Source organism: Macaca mulatta, chromosome 2 (genome assembly GCF_049350105.2).
Source record: "Macaca mulatta isolate MMU2019108-1 chromosome 2, T2T-MMU8v2.0, whole genome shotgun sequence".
NCBI lineage: Eukaryota > Metazoa > Chordata > Mammalia > Primates > Cercopithecidae > Macaca > Macaca mulatta.
The window spans coordinates 39,180,546-39,203,719 of NC_133407.1; the positions used below are offsets into that span (position 1 = coordinate 39,180,546).

The window sequence follows — 23,174 nt, forward strand, 5'->3', positions numbered from 1 at the left end:
TGTATGTGTACATTAAATTTGTACGTATAATGTATTCACATGTAATATATATGTATAAAATAAGTAAATATGTATATACTAAACTCATGATTAGACTAAGCTGGTTTTCATTCATTTATAAAATTTTCTGGGAATGTAATAGCAATAAACCGATGCTGATCAACCCAAATAAACACGTACACTCTATTTCTCTTGTGGTGTGAGAGTAACTATGCTGAATCTGAGTCATGGCTGGGCAAGGTGGCTCACGTCTGTAATCCCAGCACTTTGGGAGGCCAAGGCAGGTGGATCACAAGGTCAGGAGTTCGAGATCAGCCTGACCAACATGGTGAAACCCCATCTCTACTAAAAATATAAAAAGTAGCCGGACGTGGTGGCACATACCTGTAATCTCAGCTACTCAGGAGGATGAGGCAGAAGAATCACTTCAACCCAGGAGGCGGAGGTTGCAGTGAGCTGAAATCACGCCACTGCACTCCAGCCTGGGTGACACAGCGAGACTCTGTCTAAAAAAAAAAAAAAAAAAGTGGGAGAATACACTTCTCTCACTGATGTCAAAAGTCTGAGATAGGCCAGGTTCAGTGGCTCACACATAATCTCAGCATTTTGGGAGGCTGGGGCAGGAGGACCACTCAAGCCCAGCAGTTCGAGACCAGTCTGAGCAGCATAGTGAGACCCTATCTCTATTAAAAAAAAAAAAAAAAAAAAAAAAAATTAGCCAGGCATGGTGGCACATGCCTGTGGTCCCAGCTACTAAGGAGGCTGAAGTGGGAGGATCATTAGGGTCCAGGAGTTCGAGGCTGCAAGTGAGCCATGACTGGACCACTGCACCCTAGCCTGGGCGACAGAGGCCCCATCTCAAAAAACAACAACAACAACAAACGGCCGGAACAGTAATAGTTTCATAATCAATTTATCTAAATTTTCCCATTTTTCACCTTTTCCAAATGAAGAGTGAATTGTTTAGGCTATGTTCATTGAATAAAACATTTTTCCTTCCTTCATTACATATGTAAATAGTAAATAATCCCTGGGACCCAGCTATATGCCAAACACTGTGCTAAGCCTGCCATCACTTAGCAAGGCGTTCTCAAACCTTTTTTAAATCTCTGAATTATAGCACCAAAATTAAACCCCAAAATTAAAGATGTCCAATATGTTTCCAAACATTAACTAGGACATATTCTAGATACACATACATGCAAATAATCTCTGAATTCAGCCAAACAAAAATTACTATACCATAAAAAGATAGTATTTATCATTTCTAAATTGGTACAAATTAATCAACTGTTCTTGGACAAGTAAAACTATATTCTTTGCCCAATATAGTTGTGTGCAGGCATATTTTAAAGTCTAAACTTCTTTTAAAACTTTTCAGCGGCTGGCTGGGTGTGGTGGCTCACGCCTGTAATCCCAACACTATGGGAGGCCACGGCAGGTGGACTGCTTGAGTCCAGGAGTTCAAGACCAGCCTGGGCAACACAGTGAAACCCTGTCTCTACTAAAAATACAAAAAATTAGCAGGACATGCGGGCGTGCACCTGCAATCCCAGCTACTCGGGAGGGTGAGGTGGGACAATCACCTGAGCCCAGGAGGCTGAGGCTGTGTTGAGCCGAGATCATGTCACTGCACTCTAGCCTGGGCAACCAGATTGAGACCCTGTCTCAAAAAAAAAAAAAAAAAAACTTTTTGGCTGGGCACAATGGTTCATGCCTATCATCTTAGCATAGGGAGGCTGAGGCAGGAGGATCACTTGAGCCCAGGAATCTAAGACCAGCCTGGGCAACTGAGTGAGACCCTGTTACTACAAAAAAAACTTAAAAATTAACCAGGTGTGATGGCACACACCTGGGGTCCCAGCTACTTAAAAGACTGAGTTGGGAGAACTGCTTGAACCCTGGAGACAGAGTATCCAGTGAGCCATGATTGTACCACTACACTCCAACCTGAGCAACAAAGTGACACTTTGTCTCAAAAAAAATTTCTTTTTCCATCAGACAAAATTCATGTGTTACGAATGCTGCTTGATTTGGTTTTGATGTTTGTTCCTTCCAAACCTCATGTTGAAATGTAATCCCCAACATTACAAGTGAGGCCTGGTGGGAGGTGCTGGGTCACGTCCCGCATGAATAGCTTGGCACCATCCCCTTGATAATGAATGAGTTCTCCCTCAGTTCACATGAGATCTGTTTAAATCTGGGACCTCCTCCTTCTCTCTCTTGCTGCTTCTTTGACCATGTGATAGGCTTGCTCCCCTTTAGCCTTCTGCCACAATTGGAAGCTTCTTGAGGCCCTCACCAGAAGAGATGCCGGCACCATACTTCCTGTACAGCCTACAGAACCATGAACCAAAATAAGTATCTTTTCTTTATAAATTACCCAGTCTCAGGTACTCCTTAACAGCAACACAAACGGATTTACACATTGTCATACAGGATAATAAGCTCAAGTCAAAGAGAAATTAATTTAAGAGCAGAGAACTCTCCTAAGACAGCACAAGTTTACTCTTTGTGAGGCTTCCTAACCCAGATCTGTTTTTCTTCTTTACATTTTTTATTGAGCAGCACTTAAAACCTGTTACTGTAAACCTCCATCCACTTTATTTTAGTATTAAATCAAAAAGCAAATACATGCCTCAAAAAATCAGCAAATCTAAATTACTTAAGTTTTGAAGAAATTAGTTCTCTAATTAAATATTCAAGCAGCTATGCCCAAATCAGCATTAGCCCCTTTAAACATCCCTGATCAGCTGGATTCCAAAGATCAATAAACTATTTCTTTAAAATATCTAGCACAAATAATCATATGCCAGAAAAATATATATTTTAATTAAAAGCAAGAAATAATAATAATATGGCAGATGTGCCTTAGTCACTAAAAATGATGCTACAGAATGGGCGCAGTGGTTCACGCCTGTAATCCCAGCACTCTGGGAGGCCGAGGCAGGTGGATCATGAGGTCAGGAGATCAAGACCATCCTGGCTAACAAGGTGAAACCCCGTCTCTACTAAAAATACAAAAAACAAAATTAGCCAGGCATGGTGGCGGGCACCTGTAGTCCCAGCTACTCGGGAGGCTGAGGCAGGAGAATGGCGTGAATCCAGGAGGCAGAGCTTGCAGTGAGCCAAGATCACGCCACTGCACTCCAGCCTGGGCGACAGAGCAAGACTCTGTCTCAAAAAAAAAAAAAAAACCGATGCTACAAAGTGGAATATTTTGACCACTTGAATGAGTAATTACTTTAAAGTTCACTATAGCACCTTAAATAACTAAATACCACTATACTGAGAGACCAGTGATAGCTAAACATATATGCCAATTTTACAGGGAGTGGAGGTGAAGAAAAAGAAGAGTTAAACACTGCAATTTTAAAAATATAAATGTTACTCAAGCCAAGCTGTTCACTGAAAACCTGAACGGTTTGACTTCAGAGTTTTTTTTTTTTTTTTTTTTTTTTGAGACGGAGTCTCACGCTGTTGCCCAGGCTGGAGTGCAGTGGCGCGATCTCGGCTCACTGCAAGCTCCGCCTCCCGGGTTCCCGCCATTCTCCTGCCTCAGCCTCCTGAGTAGCTGGGACTACAGGCGCCCGCCACCGCGCCCGGCTAATTTTTTGTATTTTTAGTAGAGACGGGGTTTCACTGTGGTCTCGATCTCCTGACCTTGTGATCCGCCCGCCTCGGCCTCCCAAAGTGCTGGGATTACAGGCTTGAGCCACCGCGCCCGGCCGACTTCAGAGTTTTTTTAATTTTGTATTGGATCATCTTTGGGTAAGTCAGTACTTTATACAAGCACTTTTGACTAGTATGTTTCACTAGTCAACTACCATTAAACAAAGACTCATCATAGGTTATTAAATGGATGACATATATGTACAACCACTCAGACCCACAACATATTCATATACTCAAGCCATGCCTCATTTCATACTCTAGTAAAGAACTAAAAAAGAATGCCAGACATCGTTTATCTTAATAACTAAGTAGTGGAGGCTTTTACAGAATGTTTGTGGTTACAGAGCACTTTTATAATATTCCATTATTTTCCTATTCTGGCAAAGCAATCATGGCCACTCACGAAATTATTACCAATAAGATAATGTAGGCTGATTAATTAGGCAAAATTAAGTTGATTCATACCCGAACAAACACTAATCAATAAACCAATATAAATCAAGATCCAAATTTCCCAAATTGGTGTTCCATGGAACCAGAAGGTTTGCTTTATTACCCTCTTACAGAGTCATCCCAAAATACATTAGCATCTTAAAACTGAATATTCTATAACTGTCAAAAACGTAAGACAGCATTGCTTAAATTTACTGGCACCTTTTTTTTTTTTTCTTTTTTTGGAGACAGGGTCTCACTCTGTCGCCCAGGCTGGAATGCAGTGGTGCAATCTCAGCTCACTGAAACCCCGCCTCACAAGGTTCAAGCAATTCTCCTACCTCAGCCTCCTGTGCCGGGAAATTACAGGTGCCCACCATGGCACCCGGCTAACTTTTTTATTTTTAATAGAGACAGGGTTTCACCATGTTGGCCAGGCTGGTCTCGAACTCCTGACCTCAGGTGATCCACCCACCTCGGACTCCCAAAGTACTGGGATTAAAGGCATGAGTTGCCGCGCCCCGCCAGCACACACTTTTTTTTAACCTCACGCATGGAGTATTCCAAGACAGCGCTACTACCATCAAAGGGTTATTATCAGGATCACTTACATGGCCCACTCCAGATCTGGGGATGCCACCCAGGAATGTAGTTTTTTTGGGTTTGTATTTTTTGTTTCTTGTTTTTTTTTCAGACAAGGTCCCACTCTGTCACCCAGGCTGGAATGCAATGGCACAATCAGAATTCACCACAGCCTCGACCTCCAAGGCTCAAGCAATCCTCCCACCTCAGCCTCCCAATTAGCTATACCAGTCTTAGTGTAATGGTCATAAACCACGTGTTCAAATTTGGTCACAAGTGTTCACTTTCTTCACTTTTTTCTTTTTTAAAGACAGAGTCTCCCTCTATCGCCCAGGCTGGAGTGCAACAGCACCATCATGGTTCAATCCAGCCTCAACCTCCTGGGTTCAAGCAATCCCTATACCTCAAGCTCCCAAGTAGCTGGGATTACAGGCAGGCACCACCATCCCTAATGTTTTATTTTTTTTGGTAGAGACAGGGTCTCACTATATTGCCCAGACTGGTCTTGAACTCCTGGGCTCAAGCAATCCACCTGCTTTGGCATCTCAAGTGCTGGGATTACAGCATGAGCCATCCTGCCCAGTGAGGAATGTGTATTTTTAAAAAGCTTCCCAAATGCTAATGAACAACCAGGATTAGGAATCACTAAAAATACTTTTAACTTTTTCTTCCCTTGAAGTCATCTTCCACAATAAGAAGAACTCCTGGGGATTTTTTCTAATCACTTCATCATTTAAGTAGCAAATGTGATTAAATGATTTTAAGGAAAAAAAAAAAAAACTACTTTTAATCAGCATATTATGCAAAATTATACTATAAAGATCATCTCAACAAAGCATACAAAGACCTTTTTTTATCTAAATTAAGTTTTAAAATGCATTTTGGTGACATATCTACTTTAAAACAGCCTATCTTGGGCTGGGCGCGGTGACTCACGCCTGAAATCCCAGGACTTTGGGAGGCCAAGGCAAGCGGATCACCTGAGGTCAAGAGTTTGAGATCAGCCTGGCCAACATGGTAAAAACCCATCTCTACTAAAAATACAAAAACTAGCCAGGCGTGGTGGCAGGGGCCTATAGTCCAAGCTACTCAGGAGGCTGAGGCAAGAGAACACTTGAACCCAGGAGGCAGAGGTTGCAGTGAGCTGAGATCCCTCCACTGCACTCCAGCCTGGGCAACAGAGCAAGACTCTGTTGCAAAAAAAAATAAAAAATAAAAATAAAATGGCATGCCCTATTTGTAAACTCATGAATGTTAAAAATGTAGGCTAAAGTGGAACACACTACACAGGGGCAAAATTGCCTATGTGCCCTAATACTTGGACTTATGTTTCCTACTAAAATTTTTTTAACAATTTTTGTATTTTGTTACTAAGTGATAAGCTAAAAGTGGCTTCAAAATGGCATCTACAAACACTTCAAATAACACATTCCAAGTATGAATAGTCTTTGGTCTCTAAAAATAAAAAGCAATACTGGGTAGCACTGTATTTTCTCTTTTCAACATTACTTTTTGAAATATTACCAAAAACCTGTTGAGATACAGGGTGTTAACACAGACAACTTATAAAGAAAAAAAGTCACTTTAGGAAGCCGAGGCGGGAGGATTACCAGATCAGGAGTTCAAGACCAGCCTGGCCAAAATGGTGAAACCCCGTCACTACTAAAAATACAAAAATTAGCCGGGCACAGTGGCTGGCGCCTGTAATCTCAGCTACTTGGGAGGCTGAGGCAGAAGAATTGCTTGAACCCAGGAGGTGGAGGTTGCAGTGAGCCAAGATCACACCATTGCACTCTAGCCTGGGTGACAGAGCAAGACTCCGTCAAAGAGAGAAAGAGAGAAAGAGAGAAAGAGACAGAGAGAGAGAGAGAGAGAGAGAGAGAGAGAGAGAGAGAGAGAGACAGAAAGAAAGAAAGAAAGAAAGAAAGAAAGAAAGAAAGAAAGAAAGAAGGAAGGAAGGAAGGAAGGAAGGAAGGAAGGAAGGAAGGAAGGAAGGAAGGAAGGAAGGAAGGAAGGAAGGAAGGAAGGAAGGAAGGAAAGAAAGAAAGAAAGAAAGAAAGAAAGAAAGAAAGAAAGAAAGAAAGAAAGAAAGAAAGAAAGAAAGAAGTAGTTGGCTGGGCGCGGTGGTTCAAGCCTGTAATCCCAGCACTTTGTAGGGTGCAGGGGGCCGAGGAGGGCGGATCGTCTGAGGTCAGAAGTTCAACACTAGCCTGACCAACATAGTGAAACGTCTCTATTAAATACAAAATAAAAAAATTAGTCAGGCGTGGTGGCGCATGCCTGTAGTCCCAGCTACTTAAGAGTCTGAGGCAGGAGAATCGCTTGAACCCAGGAGGTGGTGGTTGCAGTGAGCTAAGATTGCGCCACTGCACTCCAGCCTGGGTGACAGAGTGAAACTCCGTTTCAAAAAAAAAAGACGAGAGTAACAAAAATCATGAACCAAATATTTAGAATCATTTACATTTTTATGCTCATCATCTAGTATTTCATTATCAATTTAACTTTCTTAATGGTTCTTGTCTCTAAACGTTGATCTGTTAAATGAATTATTGAAACAATATGAATAAGAGTTAATAAAACACATGACTAAGATTAAAACAATATGAAACCTTCATGAACGGAAGGATTAAGCTGAATTATTAACTGGTTATGGTACCACTATTTGTCTCATGCTCATTTGACATCTCTTCAAATGACCTCATTTTAAAGGAAGACAATTAAAATGTTTTCTCTTCTTCTAAAATAACAGAAGCCTTTTTACTACATGAACACCGTGGAACACCTTCTTGAGTCCGATTACTAAAGTGAAGAAATTGTTCTAGAGGGCAGTAAATGGTAAGCTCCAAAAATTTGTTCACAACCCCATCCAGCTCAATGTTTTAAAATCAAAACTTGGCCGGGCGAGGTGGCTCACACCTGTAATCCCAGCACTTTGGGAGGCTGAGGCAGGTGGATCACCTGAGGTCAGGAGTTGAAGACCAGCCTGGCCAACATGGTGAAACCCCGTATCTACTAAAAATATAAAAACTAGCTGGGCATGGTGGTGGACGCCTGTAATCCCAGCTACCTGGGTGGCTGAGGCAGGAGAATCGCTTGAACCCAGGAGACGGAGGTTGCAGTGAGCTGACACAGTGCCACTGCACTCCAGTCTCAGCAACAGACTAAGACTGTCTCAAAAAAATTAAAAAAATAAATAAATAAAAATAAAATCAAAACTTATGTGATCTGAAGAAAAAGAAAAAAGTTCTAAATATAAATTTTCTTTAAAAATCAAAACTTAAAAAACAAGATGAAAACACTGAAGGCAAATTTCTCACACAGCTTTCAAGAACAAATCTAAGTTCTTTAAATGTTGCAACACTGTCCAGTAGAACTTCATGCAACAATGGAAATGTTTTATATCTGCAATGTCCAATAAGGAAGCCATTACACTCACATGTGGCTACTGAGCATTTACAATGTTGTTAAGGATAAAAGAAGAACTGGATTTTAAATTGCATTTACTTTTAATTAAATAAAATTTACATTGTCACATATGGCCAGTGGCTTTGTATAAAACATAGGTTTAGAATGTGATCTTACTCTGCTTCCAGACAAAAATGGAATAATCAGATTTACTCTCCTAACTGAAATAACTAAAAAAACAGGCTAGAACAATAGGTTTTCAAATATTGACCAACAAGCAGCACAGAACAGTAATCCCTGAAAGGGGGAACAAATATAAACCCTACAACCGTCCCAGCTTATTGCCTGGGGATACTTTTCAGGCCAAAAAGCACAGGCAGGGAGAATCCAAAGCCTGGATTAAGCAGGGGGAAAGAAAAGAAAAATAAAAGCTCCCCTGAGTTGAGAAGACAGAGCTGGAAGCCAAGGCAGCTGGACTTCTCAGAGGGAAGCACAGAGATGACAGAGCTGCACAGAGAAAGAGGCCCAGAGTGGTATACCAGGTCACTCTGAGGTCTTCAGCTGAGTACTGATTAATTAGCACATGTGTGTAAACTACCAGAGAAGCCCCAGAAAGAAGCAGTGGAAACAATCCCCATAACTCACAGAAGTAGCAGAGTAATTCCTCCTTCCACTACCCAAAGTGAGAAATCCCACAAGGCATCAGATGAGCAGTCAAAAGGTTCCTGCCCTCAGTAGCATGGAAAAACTAGTCTCTAAAGGCTGCTGTGACTCTGCTAAACAAAAGCTTAAAAAACAAGGCTTGAAAGGATCAAACAATCTCCAAGTAACTTAGCCTCATCCCAGAACAAAGTTCAAGAATATTTGTAGTACAAAAATATCCAGCAACAAGGTAAAACTCACAATAGCTGGAATCCAATCAAAATTAACCAGCCCTAGAAAGAAGCAAGAAAATATAACCCATGATAAGAAGAAAAACCAGTGCGAACAATAAACCCAGAAAATGAAACAGATGATAGAATTAGTAAACAAGAACATTAAAAATGAAAATTATATTAAGCCAAATGTGGTGGCTCACTCCTGTAACCCCAGTACTTTGGGAGGCCAAGGTAGGAGGATTACTTGAGGCCAAGAGTTCAAGACCAGTCTGGGCAACACAGGTAGACCCCCATCTCTACGAAAAATTTTTAAAATGAAATTTTTTTTTTTTTTTTGAGACAAGGTCTCAGTCTGCCACTCAGGCTGGAGTACAGTGGCATGACCTCAGATCACTGCAACCTCTGCCTCCTGGGGTCAAGCAATCCTCCCACCTCGGCCTCCCAAGTAGCTGTGACTAGAGGCACGCGCCAACCACGTCCAGGTAATTTTTGTATTTTTTGTAGAGGCAGGGTTTTGCCATGTTGTCCAGGCTAGAAAAATTAAAGTTATTGAAATGGTAGTTATTTTAACTATATCCCGTAAGTTCAGAAAGGTTTCATAAACCTACCAACAGAGCTTCAAAATACATGAAGCAAAAACTGATATAACTGAAGAGAAACTGAAAACACATACAGTTGAGATTTCAACTCAATAATTGACAAAACTACTAAAAGTCTGTAAGGATAGAGAAAATAATGAACAATGCTATCGACTAACTTGTGAAAATGTTTTTACTGACCAGAAACATTGTGAACTAACAACTATTCTCTAACTGCCAAACAAGATAAGTAATCCTGACTCTTATCCAGGTAATAAGATTTCACAAAATAACTGAAGATCACAACATCATTAGAATTCTATGGTTCTGGCCAGGCATGGTGGCTCACGCCTGTAATCCCAGCACTTTGGGAGGCCAAGGCGGGCAGATCACGAGGTCAGGAGATCGAGACCATCCTGGCTAACACAGTGAAACCTCGTCTCTACTAAAAATACAAAAAATTAGCCAGGCGTGATGGTGGGCACTTGTAGTCCCAGCTACTCGGGAGGCCGAGGCAAAAGAATCAGTCGAACCCGGGAGGCGGAGGGTGCAGTAAGCCAAGATGGTACCACTGCACTTTAGCCTGGGCGACAGAGCGAGACTCCGCCTGAAAAAAAGAATTCTATGGTTCTGGGCCGGGCGGGGTAGCTCACGTCTGTAATCTCAGCACTTTGGGAGGCCAAGGCAGGCAGATCACCTCAGGTCAGGAGTTCCAAGACCAGCCTGGCCAACATGGTGAAATCCGTCTCTACAAAAACACACACAAAAAATTAGCTGGGCAAGATGGCAGGAGCCTGTAATCCCAGCTACTCCAGAGGCTGAGGCGGGAGAACCCCTTGAACCCAAGAGGCAGAGGTTGCAGTGAGCCGAGATCGCACCATTGCACTCCAGCCTGGAAGACAGAGCGAAACTCCATCTCAAAAAAAAAATAAGAATTCCATGGTTCTGAACAACCTCTAGCGTACAAGAAGGGGTCTGGATAAATCCTTCATTCCTGAGAATTACAAACCCAAATTCTTACAGGAGGCAAATAGATAAAGCTCTAAAAAAGAAAAAGAAAAAAAAAAAGAAAAACACTGGCAAAGGTTAGGTGTGACCAAGGGCAAACTGAAGAGGACATACTCCTACCACCAAAGAAAAAAGCCAATCTCTCAAGTCTAGCCGATGATGCTACGTCATAAGGGAATGCTTCCAATTCAGTGCTTCCACTGTTGCAAAACCTCATACTTTTCCAGGAAGTGCCTAAAATTTGGATTTTTATGTGAAGTCTAGGTTTGGAAACAGTAACCACCAATTCAGTTTTTTTTTTTTTTTTTTTGAGACTGAGTCTTGCTCTGTAGCCCAGGCTGGAATGCAGTGGCACGATCTCAGTTCACTGCAACCTCTGCCTCCCAGGTTCAAGCAATTCTTCCGCCTCAGCCTCCCAAGTAGCTAAGTAGCTGGGACTACAGGCATGTGCCACCACACCCGACAAATTTTTTTGTATTTTTATTAGAGACGAGGCTTCAGCATGTTGGCCAGGATGATCTCAAACTCCTGACCTCAAAGGATCCGCCCGCCTTGGCCTCCCAAAGTGCTGGGATTACAGGTGTGAGCCACTGCGCTCGGCACTATTCAGTACATTTTTAATAAAACTGAAAAAAAAAAAGGTCTGGAAACCAAATTCACAACCAAATTTATGCTCTAATCCAACAACCTCATCTTACAAATGAAACAGAAAAATTAATTTATTCAAGTCATCACAGAAGAGAACTTCATCTAACCATATCTAAAATACTATAGATATGGACACAAAAATCACCCTTTTAGAGAAAACTAAAACAAGGATGCTACCAGAACAACTTAGGACATGACTCTTTTTTTTTTTTTTTTTGCAGGGCGGAGGGAAGGGGAGGGGGAGACAGAGTCTCACTGTCACCCAGGCTGGAGTGCACTGGCGCAATCTCGGCTCAATGCAACCTTCACCTCCTGGGTTCAAGCAATTCTGTGCGCACCAGCATGCCAGGATAATTGTTGTTTTTTTTTTTTTTTTTTTGAGACGGAGTCTCGCTCTGTCGCCCAGGCTGGAGTGCAGTGGCCGGATCTCAGCTCACTGCAAGCTCCGCCTCCCGGGTTCACGCCATTCTCCGGCCTCAGCCTCCCGAGTAGCTGGGACTACAGGCGCCCGCCACCTCGCCCGGCTAGTTTTTTGTATTTCTTAATAGAGACGGGGTTTCACCGTGTTAGCCAGGATGGTTTCGATCTCCTGACCTCGTGATCCGCCCGTCTCGGCCTCCCAAAGTGCTGGGATTACAGGCTTGAGCCACCGCGCCCGGCCAATTGTTGTATTTTTTGTAGAGACAGTGTTTCGCCACGCTGGCCAGGCTGGTCTCAAACTCCTGACCTCAGATGATCCACCTGCCTCAGCCTCCCAAAGTGCTGGGATCACAGGCGTGAGCCACCACGCCCGGCCAGGACACAACTTCTCAGAAATGACAAAGTTGTCTTCCAACATCGAAGGGCAAAATTTTATCAAAGGCTTTCTGAATTATTCCAGAAGACAAAAATAAAATCAATGGAGACAATTACATACAGAAAAGGTGACTTGGGCAAAATGGAAGCAAAAAAAAAAAAGTTGTTCTAAAAGAGGTTATCAAAACAATGGCAAGGCTATTTTGCAGAATATTTAGCTCAATTACCACAACCATATTGCTAAAATCCCCGAAGAATTCTTTAACTAGGCTATCCTTACATTACTTCAAACCTAGACTGCCTCAACTCTTCAGGTTCCCCAAAAATCAACATCCTTCCTTACTTCATTTCTGATATGAACTAAATCACCTTTCGACTCCTTCAATTTTTCCCATGTGTCTGTATCAAACTGCCAGGTTTTGTCAGTTCTTCAACACCACTGTATAACTGTCCCTAGATATCCATGGGTGATTGGTTCCAGCATCTCGCTTGAATACCAAAATCTGCAGATACTCAAGTCCTTGATATAACATGACATAGTATTTGCACTTAACCTAAGTATAGCCTCCTCTATTCTTCTAATCAGGGGTCCCCAAGCCTCCAGGCCATGGACAGGCACCAGTCCTTGGCCTGTTAGGAACCAGGCTGCACAGTAGGAAGTGAGCAGGAAGTGAACTGGGTCCAGCAAGCAAAGCTTCACGGCCACTCCCCATTGCTCGCATTACCACCTGAGCTCTGTCAGATCTGCAGCAGCATTAGATTCTCACAGGAGCACAAACCCTACTGTGAATTGTGCATGCAAGGGATCTAGGCTGCACACTCATTACGAGAATAATGCTTGATGATCTGTCACTGTCTCCCACCACCCCTAGATGGGACCCTCGCAGGAAACAAGCTCAGGGCTCCCACTAATCCTACATTATAGTGAATTGTATAATTATTTCATTATATGTTACAATATAATAATAATAGAAATAAAGTGCACAATAAGTGTAATGTGCTTGAATCATCCTGAAACCATCCCCCAAACCCGTGGAAAAATAGTCTTCCATGAAATCAGTTCCTAGCGCCAAAATGGTAGGGAACTGCTGCTTTAAATCATCTCCAGATAACTCATAATACCTAAACAATGTAATACTATGTAAGTACTTGTTATACTGTAAGGCTTAGGGAATCATGACCAAAAACAAGTCCATACATGTTCAGTACAGTCGCAATTTTTTCCCAAATATTTTAGATCCAAGGTTGTTTGAATCCACGAATGCAGAACCCACAGATATGGAGGATTAGCTGTACATTTTATCAAGTATATGTTATGTGAAAGCACTGTGCTAGACATACTCACCAATGTAAGACTAGAAAACATCTCATTTAATCAATTCACAATGAGACAAGCCCAGCTATGACAAAGACGGCATAACACATTTCAAATTAAAATGTTATGATAACCATAAGAATGATCAAATGTTCCCTTTTCATTTTATGTTGTTCCCTTTCTTTTCACTCCCACCACTCTATTCAGGCCTCATTAAAGAATCCTCTTATTAGAGACTCCAAACAAACCACATTTGGCCGGGCGCAGTGGCTCACGCCTGTAATCCTAGCACTTTGGGAGGTGGAGGTGGGAGGATGACCTGGGGTCAGGACTTCAAGACCAGCCTGGCCAACATGGTGAAACCTTGTCTCTACTAAAAGTACAAAAAAAAAAAAAATTAGCCGGGTGTGGCGGGCGACTGTAGTCCCAGCTACTCAGGAGACTAAAGCAGGAGAATCGCTTGAACCAGGAGATGGAGGTTGCAGTGGGCCAAGATCACACCATTGCACTCCAGCCTGGGTGACGGGGCAAGACTCCATCTCAAAAAAAAAAAAAAAAAATTCACCTCTAAATTAATATTTTCTAAAACAATTCCAATCGTATCACTATCCTACTTAAATACTGTTTTTCAAATGCTAACAACACTGGTTTGCAAATCCTCATCCCAATCAAGATGGGCAGTTAAAATGCAGATTACAAGGGCCTGTCCACAGAGATTCTAATTCAATCAGTCTGGTGTAATGATTAGGAAATCTGGATTTTAATAAGCTTTTAGGTGATTTTGATTCAGGTGGCCTGTAGAATATATTTAAAAAAAAAAAAAGAAAGAAAGAAACAGGTCTACAGGTTGAATGTCACATTCCTTAGCTTGGGATCAAAATGTTCCACACAAAAGGCTCCTGAATAACCACTATAGGGCCAGGGCTCTCCTACAAGGGCTCTTCATTCCAGATAAACCCAATTTACTGCTGTTCACACAAGCCAAAGGTTTTCTCCTTCAGGACTTACTTAAAAATGTCCACTAGGCCAGGTGCGGTGGCTCATGCCTGTAATCCCAGCACTTTGGGAGGCCAAGCTAGGGGATCACGAGGTAGAGAGATCGAGACATCCTGGCCAACATGGTGAAACCCCGTGTTTACTAAAACTACAGTAATTAGCTAAGCATGTTGGGGCATGCCTGTAGTCCCAGTTACTCAGGAGGCTGAGACAGGAGAATCGCTTGAAACCATGAGGCGGAGGGTTGCAGTGAGCCGAGATCGCACCATTGCAGTCCAGCCTGGCAATGGAGTAAGACTCCATCTCAAAAAAAAAAAAAAAAAAAAACCACTAACAGGCTGGGTTCAGTGGCTCATGCTTATAATCCCAGCATTTTGGGAGGCCAAAGCAGAACGACTGCCTGAGGCCAGGAATTCAAGACCAGCCTGGGCAATACAGCAAAACCCCATCTCTACAGAATATCTGAAAATTAGCAGGGCATTGATGGCGCATGCCTGTAGTCTCAGCTACTCAGGACACTGAGGTGGGAGGATTGCTGGAGCCCACATCAAGCCACTGCACTCCAGCCTGGGCGACAGAGCAAGACTCTGTCTCAAAAAAAAAAAAAAAAGTATCCATTACACCATTTCTCTTGGCCCAACTCAACTCTCACACCTACCAGATCTTACCAGACTGAAACAATCTCATCTGCCTAATTCTACAGTACCATACTGCCTGCCTTGAGCCATCATTTAAACCATTATTACCTTTTCAACTTATCGTAAGATGAAGGACTGTGAATCAAACCTCTTTTCATCTCAGCACTAGGAACAATCCATTTAGGGAGTCCTTTCCCTAAGACAATGTCATCTTGCATAAACATACCCAAGTAGGAGCAAATATTTTAGAACTTTTATAGATTTATCTTAGGAAAAGAGATCATACAAGCCTGGGCAACATGGCAAAACCGTCTCTACAAAAAAAAAAAAAAAACACAAAAATAAGGTGGGCATGGTGGCGCACGCCTATAGTCCCAGCTAATTGGGAGGCTGAGGTGGGAGGACAGCTTAAGTCCAAGAGATCGAGCTGCAGTGAGCCATGATCACGCTACCACACTCCAGCCTGGGCAACAGAAGAAGACCCTGTCTCAAGAAAATTTAAAAAAAAAAAAAAAATATATATATATATATATATATATCAAACAGTTAAAAAAAACTAGATCTGATATATCTGCTGTCTATAGCTGAATTGTACCTGCCAAGAAAATTACTAACTACACAGTTCTTCCTTACCTGCATACTAGATGAATGTGCTCTAAAGAATTCTTCCCAGATCAGAAAACAGGTAAACAAGAAAAAAACTGTTAAAATAGACCCTGTTTTAACACCAATGATTAACCTCTGACCAAAGAGCTATTCAAAAACAAATTCTACAGAAATAAATACACTTTTATGGTTAATTTCTGAAACTTTACACGTACAAAAACGTTAACTGGTAAGTTTTCTACAAATATCAACCAGACCCGGGGGTGCACTCTTGTAGTTCCTGCTACTTGGGAGGCTGAGGTGGGAGGATCACCTGGACCCGGGAGACAAATGTTCCAGTAAGCCAAGATCATGCCACTGCACTCCAGCCTGGGCAACACAGCAAGACCCTGTCTCAAAAATAAAAAATTACTAACTTTTCTATCGTGACACATGAGGTTTGTTATAGCTTACATGCCTCTACTCAGTAGTTGGCCAATAATTGTTGGTTTACTTTAATGTCTTCCCTATAACACTGACCAATATATATGGGCCTGTGCCACGTGTCTTATTCTATCCTAGCATCTAGAACATCACAGGTGACCAATAAAGACATAGTACAGGTTACCGGGACTCACACCTGTAATCCCAGCATTTTGGGAGACCGAGGCCAGGTGAGTTCAAGACCAATCTAGACAACACAGCAAGGCCACATCTCTACAAAAAAAAAAATTTAAAAATTAGCCAACCACATATGGTGGCGCACACCTGTAGTGTTAGCTACTCTGGAGGCTAAGGCCAGAGGACTGGAGTTTGAGGCTGCAGTGAGCTATGACTGCACCACTGCACTCCAGCCTGGGTGACCAAACAAGATCGTCTCCAAAAAAAAAAAAAGGGAAACATTCATGTTCCTGGGTTTGACCATGATAATTTCCAAATATCTCCAAGAGTAATATTTTTCCATTTAACATGACCCTCCAATCCTAACAGGATTTTTGATTGTATACATCAGACTTGTTACATCATTTGAAGAGTTACAAGTTTAATGAAAACCTAAAATCCTTAGGCCAAAATTTATCAAGTCTCATGTTATCAAAAGAAAAAAACAATTCTACTTTCTGATAAAGGAAGTCCAACATTTAGAACAGGAGCGAGAAATCGACACTTAAAAATAGTACCCATAGTGATTTTGTCTTGGTCACTTTCTGTGACCTAGAAAGTACAGTAATTCTCTACAGTAAGGCTATCCCATTCACTAGAAGCTTCAGAAGGTTTAAATATACAAACCAATTGAAAAACAAGCACGATAATCAGCTAATTAACATATCAAAGAACAATAATAACAAAACTGTAACTGCAGTGAATAATCTAGGTTTGACAATAAGTGACCTGATAGTTTATAGTCTCTTCCCTCACCTCCTCCCACCTTTCTCTACTGTGCAAAGCTGGGATATTAAGTACCTAATACATGCCAGACACTGAATCTGTAGACTTGTTCTCATGGGTTCAAAAACTTTTTTCAGTCCGAGCAGGGGTGGCTCACACCTGTAATCCCAGCACTGTGGGAGGCCAAGGCGGGCGGATCACGAGGTCAGGAGTTCAAGACCAGCCTGGCCAACATGGTGAAACCTCATCTCTACAAAAAATACAAAAATTAGCTGGGCATGGTGGCAGGCATCTGTAATCCCAAGCTGCTCGGGAAGCTGAGGTAGGAGAATCGCTTGAACCCAGGAGGTGGAGGTTGCAGTGAGCCAAGATTCCGCCACTGCACTCCAGCCTGGACAACAGAGCAAGACTCCGTCTCAAAAAAAAAAAATTTTTTTTTTCAGGCCAGGAGCCACAGCGGCTTACATCTGTAACCCCTGCACTTTGGGAGGCCAAGGCATGAGGACAGCTTGAGCCTAGGAGTTCAAGATCTGCCCAGGCAACATGGCAAGACCCTATCACCACAAAAACTTTAGCTGGGCATGATGGTGCATGCCTGCAGTTCTAGCTAATTAGGAGGGTGAGGTGGAAGGATTGCATGAATCCAGGAGTTTAAGGCTGCAGTGAGCTAGGATGGCACCACTGCACTCCAACCTGAGCAAGCACTCCAACCTGAGCAACACAGCAAGATCCTGTCTCAATAAAAAGTTTTTTCAAACCACTTAAAAATAAGCCCACACATAACACAAATTTGGAGAAACAAACTTGAAGGAGATAAAGGAAACTGGCAAAAAGTTAAAGCAATGCGCCTACACAGTAAGTAAAAGCCAAATTTCAACCTAATTGCAAAGTTTGAAGGGCTTTTTCCCTCCCTCACCTCTTCCTCTGAGGCTGTCATAAACACCTACATGTAAGTCACTAGGCAGGAGAGAATGTGAAGCAGAAGAAATACGAAAATGTAAAAGAAAAAGGTGTCTTCCCTAAGAAGTTTATTATATATATCAGGAAAATCAAACTGATATAAAAACTGCACTGAAAGGAGTTATAAGTACCTTACGACTGGAACAAGAGAACAAAGATAACTTTTTAATTTTTTGAGCCAGAGTTTCACTCTGTCGCCCAGCCTGGAGTGCAGTGGCACAATCTCCGCTCACTGCAACCTCCGCCTCCCAGGTTCAAGCAATGTCTGGCAATGGGCCTCAGCCTCCCAAGTAACTGGGATTACAGGCACCCGCCACCACACACAGCTAATTTTTGTATTTTTAGTAGAGATGGGGTTTCACTATGTTGGCCAGGCTGGTCTCCAACTCCTGACCTCAAGTGATCCGCCCACCTTGGCCTCCCAAAGTGCTGGGATTACAGGCACCTGACCAGAGGAAACTTTTCGCTGCAGTGAGCAAGGAAGACTTCACCAAGGAGGCAGGGAGTTGAGTTAGGCCTTTAGAAAAAAAGGAGTGTATTAGGCAGAAGAAACTTAAGAAAACAAAGATTTTTAAAAAAAGAAAAAAAAGAGGAAGATATAAAGCATGTCTGAAAGGGCAAAAACATCAATCCAGTTAAAACAAAAATTATGTAAAACCACAGTTGAATGAAAGAATGAAAAGGTAGTAGCGGGTCAAATCTACAGGACGTGTTGAAACAAATTCCCTAATTAAGCATTACGACAGAATTAAACTTCATTTTTACATGTGTATTATTTTCGTGAAATAAGACTGCATGCACATTCACATATTAATTTGAATGCACGTATGCTTTTCATCTAAGGAAAAAAAGTCTAGTACGCACCTGGTACAAAGATATGTAAATGCTGGAGCTAAATTCAAATAACTGATTTTTTTTTTTTCTATCTCTTGATAACCACAGACTTATGTCCAAAGAGATGGGAGGAAAAAAACCTGAACCTACATCCCTATTACTGAAACCATGCCAGCTACTCAATTATAAGGGAGAAGCAGAACTCACAGATCTTCCACAGGATGATGTGAAATAAGAAAGCCCTGTCAGAAAAATTCCCCTTAGGATGATGTGAAATAAGAAAGCCCTGTCAGAAAAATTCCCCTTGTGTTGCCAAGACTGACAAAAAATAAAAACAAAAAAGGCTACAGTTGGACTTTTAAATGTAGTTTTATCTTTAATGCCATTATTTAAAGTCCAGGTTAGAACCTGGGAAAATGTTCAATGAGACCACCACTACCAACCGAAAGCTATTAATAAGAACTTAAAACCTCTGAGGTTCTTAATAGTTTTAGGATAGTGGTGGTCTACACAACTCAAAACTACCGTTTCCCTCTTAAATTAGAGAGCTAAGTCTCACCCATCTAGTAAACAGGTGACCTACCAGATTCTGCAAATGTTAACTGATAATGACATCACTCTCAAATGCTGTTTCAGCAGGACAGAGTGGGCCCTCCCTCTTTCCCCTACCTCACCAAAGTAGCACCCTACGGCCGTCACCAAAGGAAAAGAAAAAAAAAAGTGTATGGAGAAGGAAGTTATGGCAGCTCCGTTTCCTCAGTCCTCAAACTATCAAAATATGTGAGGACACAAAAAAAAGCACTCCAAAAAAGCCGGAGTAGACTGAGAGGTTACCATGAAATCAAGCAAATTTTTTATACACCTACATTTGCAAAACTTAAGCTGAAAGGAAACTCAATCTAGCCGAAAATTCTCATTTTACACATCAAGAAACTGAGGCCCAGGGCAGTTAGGTGATTTGCCCGGGGCGACTATTCCTCTATATAGGTGTTAAGTGTCTGTTACCAGTCAGAGCAGCACTTAATGACTTACTCAGTTACTTAAATGTTTATGACAGTAAGTACCTGTCTTGCAAAAAACACCACCACCTCTTCTGCACCCATTCAGTGTCTTGCTTCAGGATCCATATAGAAAACGCTGGATAAACCTCAAATGAATATTATTTCTCCCTTCAGCCACAACTGTCCCAAATTACTGTTCTTCCTTTATCTAATTTTAAAGAAAGCGGAAGCCTTAACGTGCCTGAATTTCCCAGGTTCTAACTAAACAAGTGGATCACCAAAACTTCAAAACTTCGGATAGACTATTAAGTAGAGCTTTACTTTACTGCTTTGCCAGTTGCCCTTTCCTTTGTATTAACGTCTCAGTCCAGGTTTTTCGAAAAGCAAGTAATTATTATACCTGCACAGTTAACACTCAAATTATCACTTTTGAGATATTTTCCTTAGACAATTTAGCATATGTCTTCTATCTTAAAAATAATTAAAAAGTATCCTACCTACCACGAGTTAATATTTTTTGAACAAACACATCTAAAATAACCCTCGACGAAGCCAAAGTATGTTAAACCACAAAATGAAAACGTGGTAAGTAAAAATCCCACCAGTTAAAAAGCACTTCGAGTACCACCAGCCTTCCCCGGCTTGCTGTTAACCGTCAAACCGTCAAAGCATTTGGGGATGAACCCGGGGGAAAGTTCCGCGCCGGGTTCTCCAGCTGTGGGTTCATCAGCTTAGCCCACCACTCCCACGTAACACCAGCTTGGGGAAATGCAAACACGCCACATGTGCATGTCTTCGTCATGTTTACCCACTTTTAACCGCTGTAGGTACGAAATCAGCTCCCGCGGCAAAGTATTGTGCATGCATGTTACCCCCACTTAAACCACTACCACCAGATGAACCGAGGCGAATTAAACCATTTTGAACGTTAACGCCACTGCACAAAGCGGTCTGAAAGGGTTCTCTGCCTTTCTGAAATGCCGGGCAAAAGTCCCTCGGCGAGTTTCAAAACTAATGACCGCACAGCGCGACACAAATAACAAAAGCTTAATACCAACCACCAGGCCGTCGACCCGCTCACGTTACCACTGCCCAGAAGGCTTTTTAAAAACAAGCATTGAAAGGGAACAATAAAAAGCATCTCACCGCAAACACAGCACGAAAGGGACTGTCGGAAGTAAGGCAAGAGCCTGTTAATCTCAGTAAACGCCTTGGGGTCTCCGGGGTCGTAGTTGAGCACTAGGCGGCTCGCGGAAATGTAGAGAGCAGTAGCATTCACGGGGTTCATTGCAGACACTTCGACACCAATGGCTCCCGGTTGAAAAGAAATTCCGGATCCAACTTTGTAAGCAGCCAGGGAACGATGGCGAATTTGCAACAATTCGGAAGAAATCAGAGCCGAACCATTGGCCAAACAAGTAACCAGAATCCGTGCAAGTTTGTGGAGCTGAAGCAATCCTCCCACACATGGGGCCTTGGCGCCCCTCCGTCCCTGAGACTTCCAAAAATATAAGAGAGAGAGAGAGAAACCAGCGTTCGAGTTCGTCCGGAGCGACCACAGAGCGCAGAACGCGGCGGCTTGGGCGCTCGGGGCGGGACTCGGCGCTCAGTCTAGCCCCGCGGCTCGGCGGGCGGCCTGCACTCGAGCTCCATCTCCGGACACGGAGGCGCCTCCTCAGGTCGAGCTGGCGGGCGCGGGAGCAGGCCCCGGCCCCGTCTGAGGCGCGACACGCTTCTCCCGGGCTGCAGAGCCTCTTACTCCATCCCAGTGCAGGGCGCGGAGGCGGCGGCGAAGGCAAGGACGACGGTCGGGCGGCGGCTTCCCGGATCTAGTGCAAGACACCGCGGCGGCGACGAAGGTTGCTGTTGCGGCTGGCGGACGCCGTCGCCGCACTCTCCATATCGGACGCGGGGCCCAGACTGCGCCCTGGCTCTCCGCCCCGTAGGCTGCAGCCCGCAGTTCCCCGAGGTGGCGAGGCGGGCGAGAGTCCTCAACCCGGAGGGGAGGGCCGGGGAGGAAGTGCGCGGGCCGCCGCCGGCGGGCGGGAGGGGGCGGGGAGCAGGCCCGACCGGGCCGCGGCGGCGCCCCTCGCTCCTCAGTCGCACACTCCGGGGTCACCACACGCAAGCGCCGCCCCCTCACTGCCCGGCCATCTTTTCGGCGCCGCACACACAGACGACTCCTCGACCGAGCACGACGGCCGCCGCCGCCCTCAGCGCCTTCCCGGCCGCGGGAGGCAAGCGCTCACACCGCCAGGCCCCGCCGCCGCCGCCCAGCGCACACAGCAAGGCCTCGCCGCCCTCACCCCGACTCCACGCGCCACCCCAGCTCGGTAGGGCCCGGGCTGCTGCGGCCTTAATGGATCCCGCGGGCTGTGCGGCGCCTCAGGCCTCTGCTGGCGGCGACGACGACCGTTACCCCAACGGGCAAAGCCACTGTCATCCCCGAGACTCCCCCGCCGCCGTCGTCGCTAGCGCTCGCACGCATGCGCAGAGCACACTCTCACCCCTCCCCCCTTTCCTCCCTTCGCTTCCCTTTTCCCTTGCTTCTCCTCTAACAACCCCCTCCACAGCCTCCCAGAGCTACCGGCTCACTCCACGCATGCGCAAGCCGCTACCTAGCTCCGCCGCCTTTCGCCCTTACGCGTGCGCTTTGACCGCCCACCCAGAAAACCGGATAAACACATCAGCCCGCTCGCGCCAGTCCCTCACCGCTGCCAACCCACCCTGGGCTCACTGCGCATGCCTGGCTCTCCACTTCGGCTCTCAGAACGGAGCATGCTCTCTGCGAGCCGACAGCTCTCGCCGCCCCTCCCCCACGTGCTCTCAAATTCCCTCTCCCAGGCATGTGGGCTGTGGTGAAACATTCGTTAGCTGGCACATCCTTCCCCGGTGTGGGCTGCAGGCTTCCCGCATTACACTGCTTCTGTGCCCGCCAACGCCGGGGCCCGACTTGGTAGCGCCATGTGGCGCTCTGCACTGGCCTGAATGCGGCCTCTCGTCCTGACTGACCGCGGTGTGAGGAAATAGCCTCGCCAGGCCCCAAGCCCCGCCCTCGCGGCCTTTCTCCTGGAACGGCTCACCCCGACCGCGGAAAGGGCGCAGCCTGGGCCGGTTGGCTGGCTCTCGCCGAGCCGGAATGATTGCTGCAGTGAACGTGGCTGCGCGCCCAGCAGGCGTGCAGACGGCTTTTGCCGGGTCGGGGCCGCGGTCAGCGCCTCTCTGCGGTGGTTCGCCGTCGGAGGTCTCTAAGGCCCTGGCTGACTGTGTGTAAGCGTGGAGGCTCGAACCCACCCCCCGCGCGTACCCGTCGGACCCGGGCTGTTCCCACGGCCTCTGGTCCCTGGACTCGAGCGGCCTCGCCTTCATGGGCGCCGATCAGGACTTCACCGAGCTCTCACCGGAACAGAGTCGTGTTTTAAAAACAAAACGAACTCCCTTTTTTTGAAAGATTTAGC

At 44.4% G+C, this 23,174-nt stretch overlaps 1 protein-coding gene across 2 annotated transcripts in view; it reads right to left on the reverse strand.

Moving 5' to 3' along the window:
• Positions 1 to 22,760, reverse strand: part of MSL2 (MSL complex subunit 2) — a 49,706-nt gene extending 26,946 nt beyond the window's left edge. Inside the window, exon 1 of one of the 2 annotated variants that reach the window (XM_077990982.1) lies at positions 22,443 to 22,760. Coding sequence is in view for 1 of the 2 variants with exons in the window: in NM_001266958.1 (NP_001253887.1) it covers positions 20,863 to 21,004 (142 nt within the window). In the remaining variant the exon portion in view is untranslated. 2 annotated transcript variants of the gene reach the window in all.
• Positions 22,761 to 23,174: the final 414 nt, after the last annotated feature.